Genomic DNA, 4,964 nt, shown 5'->3' on the forward strand with positions numbered 1-4,964 from the left:
CTTGGCAAAGAGCGTTGGAATCAATCATGTTATTTTGGGGAATTAAAAAGAACATTTACTAGTTACTTTAGTTACTAATTACTTTAGTTACTAGTTACTTTAGTTACTAGTTACTTTAGGTACTGCACACAAGGGATCTTAGGTGGATTAAAAAGAGCGACAAAAACATTGAAAAGCAACACAAACTTCAAGTAAATAAAAATTATTTTAAAGGAGATAAAATGTCCAAAAGAACCTTAAAAAATGTCGAAGAAATTATTTAAAATAAAAAGCCCAGTAATGTGTGTGTGTGTGTATGTGTCAGTGTGTGTGTGTGTCAGTGTGTAGGTGATGGTGTGCTGTGTCTGCTCTTGGTGTGTTGTGTGGTGTAGTGTCCAGTGTGTGTGTGTGTCAGTGTGTTGTGTGTGTGTGTTTGTTGTCGGTGTTGTACTATCTCTGAGTACTTTGTGTGTTGTGTGTGTGTGTGTCATGTGCTGTGTGTGACGTGTGTGACTATCTCTGAGCTGTTGAGTGTGCTTGTGGTGTGGTATGTAATGTTGGTGTGTGCTTGTTATGTGTTCGTAGTTGGCTGAGTGTCCCTGCTGACACTATCTACTGAGTGTATTTGTTGTGTGTGTCACTGGTGTAATGTATATGTGTGGGTACGGTGTGTGTGTCGTGTCGTGTTGTGGTGTGGGTTGTATGTGTGTGTGTGGGGCTGTGTGTGTGTCTCCTCCCCGTCCCGTGACTATCTCCTCTGAGTGGTACTCTTGCGTGTGTGTGTGCTTGGTTGTGTGGTGTATGTCTATGTCGGGTGTCGTGTGTGTGTGTCAGTGTTGTGGTGTGTGTGGGACTATCTCGAGTGTATTTGTGTGTGTGTGTGTGTGGTATGTATATGTGTGTGCGTGTGTGTATGTGTGTTGTGTGTGGTGTGACTATCTCTGAGTGTATTTGTGTGTGTGGTGTGGTATGTATATGTGTGTAGTGTGGTGTGTGTCTGGTGTGTGTGTGTTGTGTGTAGCTTGTGACTATCTCTGAGTGTATTGTTGTGTGTGTGTGTGTGTGTTCCGTGTAGTGTAATATGATGTGTGATGTGTGTTGTGTGTGTTGGTGCTGTGTTTGTGAATATCTCTTGACTGTTGTACGTTTGTGTGTGTGTGTGTGTGTGTGTTTGATTACAATGCAGGACTTTCCCTTGTAGTTTTATACAGTCCGTGGTAGCCTATTAGTACTTTTACTTTAGTAATCTGACTACTTCTACAACATAAAGACCCGGCCTGTTTCCCTCCGTAAAGGTCAAGAGGTCAGAGAAGTGTCTAACTGCTCCTTTAAGGTCTAAGAAAAGTCTCCTTTTTGTCCATCTTAAACTCCTCCTCCCTCCTTTCTGTGCCTCCTCTCTCTGGGCGAACAAATGGGATCAACCTGTTGTGCTGCCACTGATCCGGGATCAGCTCCGCTTGCGGCCCTCGTGCTTGTGAACAACGGGAGCGCGCTTTCGCCAAACCGACCCAGGGTCGGCTACGTCACGGCGTTCCAAGTCCAAACCCCGCCAGTGTGTGTTCCAACGGACAGGCGCGCGCACTCGGGCTCCTTCTTCCACTCCAGAAGCAGCGAGCAGCCCGACCGTTTCCCACGCCTCCGCACCGCAAACAACCCCCCCCCCCCCTTCTTTCACCAAAATCGACTTGAATCAGCGAAAGATTTAGAAAAATGCGGAAACGACCGATTTAAAACGCCTTTAGTGGGAAGTGTGCGTGTTTTAAAGCGGACTAACGATGTTGGAATTAAATCAAATCGGGCCTCTACTTTTTCCGCTGGAGTAGAGATCACTACGCGTAAAGTTTTCAGTCGGAGTGACTGTTTCGTAATGTCAACGGCCCTGAGTCGGTAACGAGCGACTTTTATTGTAATCTTTTTTTAAAACCGTTTTGAGCGTGGCTTGTGGCTTTTTATGGACTCTTTTCTCGGCGGGAACCAGCTCGAGGAGGACTTCTTGTACGCCTCAGGAATTCGACGCCAGACACGGACGCGTCAGTGAACGCCGCAGGTAGCTAACGCTAGCTAGCTCGGCTAGCTTCTGAGCTAGTTTTGGTAGTGGCTAGAAGGGGGATACAGCTACGGCCGGAAGTTACGTAAAATTACGCAAAGTATACTTTTTATTTATTAATATCATTTTAATACTTTCACACAGAACGTGTGTTCGTCCATCCGGGGTGTTTTAATCCAAACGACCCCCCCCCCACCACCACCAGAAACTTAACTATTATTTTTGTACGTAAACGTTACGCGTCGCCGTAGCTGTATCCCTTCTAGCATCAACCCCCCAACGGAAAAAAATAACCAGTTAACGCCGTGCGTGGTGCGTGTAGCACGCATTTCACGTACGCGGAATGTTTCCTTAAATGTTGTTCAGTCGTGTAGGTTGTTGTTTTTTTTTTTTTAAACCAACTGTAACTCGGGTCTAACTCAAGCTCTTTTAAATGTTAGCAGCTAGCTAACGTCCAAACATGCCGCAGCTAAACGGGGCAGACGGAGACGACTTGGGAGCAAACGATGAACTTATTGCGTTCAAAGACGAAGGGGAACAAGAGGAAAAGAGGAATGTGTCCTCTGGACGGGACCTGGACGACGTGAAGTCCTCCCTGGTCAACGAGTCCGAGTCCAGCTCAGACTCAGAGGTAAGTTGGGACCACTTATCAACTTTTTGATTAAGTCCCCAGCAGTGGTTTTTCCCAGCTTTGTGGAAGACGGGGTGCACGCATTTGTCGGGGGGGGGTTTCGAGGTCCTTCCTCAAGAAAATGGGAAGTTTTTCAACATATGAAAGACGACATTTCCCCATAAATGTTGGGTGGATTTTTGTGTCTCTTTGTAGTCGTGTTGTCTCTTTTTTTTCCTTTTCTTTGGGGTCTCTTTCCACATCATTTTGAACTATTATTACCATAAATCTCCAGGGTCCAGAATTAGCCCCATCCACCATTAGCTCTCTCTATTAAGGGCCGGGGGACAAAGGGTTATTTTGAACCCTGCCTATATGTCCTAAACATAGGAAGAGCCAGAGTAGATGATGAATAAATAACACTCAACAAGCATGAAGATTATTAGGTTTGTGTGCAGCATCCAAAACCGTTTTGGGCAACAGCTAAGCCTCATAGATGTAACTAAAAGACTTTTCTCAGATCTAATGCTTGTAGTTGGACTTCTTTAGCAAGTTTAGTCTTTACGCTTTTTGAGAGTTGTGTGTTTTTTAATCTGCTCTAGCTTTTCCAACGTTTTAGACACATACATGGTGATTGTAACGATCCTAAATAATGTGAAAAAGAGACAGAAAACTACCACAAAGGGACACAAACCGACTACAAAGAGACACAAGATAACCACAGAGACTGAAAACAACCCCAAAGACAACGTAAATGTCCAAAAGAGAGGCTCAAAATGACTACAAAGAGACACTAAAACCCACAGAGACAATATCCCACAAAAAATAAGTTTTTTTTTTATACTGAGAAAAGTCACATTTTCTCCGGGAAGGAAAGTCTAAACCTCTTCGCCAAACGCGCGCACATAAAGCGAGGAAATGCACTGGACCAGATATGAACTTTTAATTAGATCCCCAGTGGAGATTGTTTGTGTGCTTTTCCACAATGCTCTCCCTATCTCTGTTGACGTTTCTCTGTGTGTGTCCGTGTGCAGGCAGACAGACGCCCCAGGACCAATCCAGATGCGGAGAGCAGGGCCAGGCAGAACTATCTGTTTCAGGAAGGTAATTAACACACTTTTGGTGTTTGGTGGGAATGCTCCTGATGCCACTGAGTCTCACAGTCTTCACTGTGCAAGGAAACCCAACTAAAGGGCTGCAAGTCGATTAATCTGGATTATTTCCTGAATGAATGGATTAGTTGTTTGGTTTATAAAAAGGTCAGAACATGGTAAGAAAAAACGTGGATCAGTGTTTCCCCAAAAGCCCAAGATGGTGTCCTCAAATGACTTGTCTTGTCCACAACTCAAAGTTATTCAGTTTACTGTCCCAGAGGAGAGAAGAAGCTCAGCTATCCTCAGACACCCTGCAGCATGGCTCCGTGTTACATCGCCATGCTCTCTGCTCAGGTCTGACTACAGTGGGCTGGCCCAACTGGCTTGAAAAGCAACTTCAAGTGGAAGACAAGACCCGCACGGTTGTCCAGCCACCGTGACTGTGTAACTGGTTCCACTAGTCTAACCAGCAGCCGTTCGTTAGAAACCCTTCTGGTATGAGCAACGTGTAGCTTGACCTCTCTTGCAAAATAAGAATGAAACTGAGTGTGTGTGCGAGAGTAAAACCACGTTCATGCTTCTTGCTCTCAGTGCACAAGCTTGTGTACAGCGAGATTTGCTGTGTCGTACCTAAAATAAGTTCCTAAAGTAATAAATCCACAATTACTCTTAGCATACACTTGTGCACAGTCATCCCAGTCCGTAAATCTAATAACGAGCATTTTAAAAGCATGGAAACGGTATTGCACAGGATGTATTATTGCACATATAGTTCATGCCTCTGAGGTGGATATGAAGTTGTCGTCATGGCTACATGAGTATGTAAGTGGAGACACTTTCTTCCACTAGGCCTGTAGAGCCGCGACTCGCTCCAAAGCTAACCATTGTCACTCTCTCACTTGCTCTACAACACACACACACACACACACACACACACAAGTCAGCCCTGCTATTCTGTTAAAAAACGTCTGCTTAAAGTTTTTGCTCCGTCATCTTGGTGTGAGCTACAGAGTCTCCTTTAAACTAGATCATTTTATTAGCATGCAAGATTATAAAACCGGATTAAGGACTATTTGAATACTCCATGTACATTGTTTGGTGTAATCTGCTGTTTTGTTCAAAGTCTGTTCTTTTAGTTTAAACTTTGTCTCGACCAGGACTCATTTGTAAAAGAGTTTCTCAATCTAAATGGGAATATTCTTTGTAAAATAAAGGTAAAAAAAAAAAAAAAAAC

At 44.1% G+C, this 4,964-nt stretch overlaps 1 protein-coding gene across 5 annotated transcripts in view; it reads left to right on the top strand.

The window, feature by feature from the left end:
- The first annotated feature begins 1,561 nt into the window (after positions 1-1,561).
- The window catches only part of LOC116685754 (transcription factor 7-like 1-A), a 25,528-nt gene continuing 22,125 nt past the window's right edge, over positions 1,562-4,964 (top strand). Inside the window, exons 1-3 of one of the 5 annotated variants that reach the window (XM_032510682.1) lie at positions 1,562-2,026; positions 2,467-2,657; positions 3,671-3,740. In XM_032510682.1, coding sequence (XP_032366573.1) covers positions 2,487-2,657; positions 3,671-3,740 — 241 coding nt within the window. In that variant the 5' untranslated portion in view covers positions 1,562-2,026; positions 2,467-2,486. Of the gene's footprint in view, positions 2,027-2,241; positions 2,361-2,466; positions 2,658-3,670; positions 3,741-4,964 lie in introns of those variants that run through there. The other 4 variants (XM_032510689.1, XM_032510671.1, XM_032510705.1 and 1 more) reach the window with 4 other exon arrangements.

This window comes from Etheostoma spectabile, chromosome 3 (assembly GCF_008692095.1).
Source record: "Etheostoma spectabile isolate EspeVRDwgs_2016 chromosome 3, UIUC_Espe_1.0, whole genome shotgun sequence".
Lineage (NCBI taxonomy): Eukaryota > Metazoa > Chordata > Actinopteri > Perciformes > Percidae > Etheostoma > Etheostoma spectabile.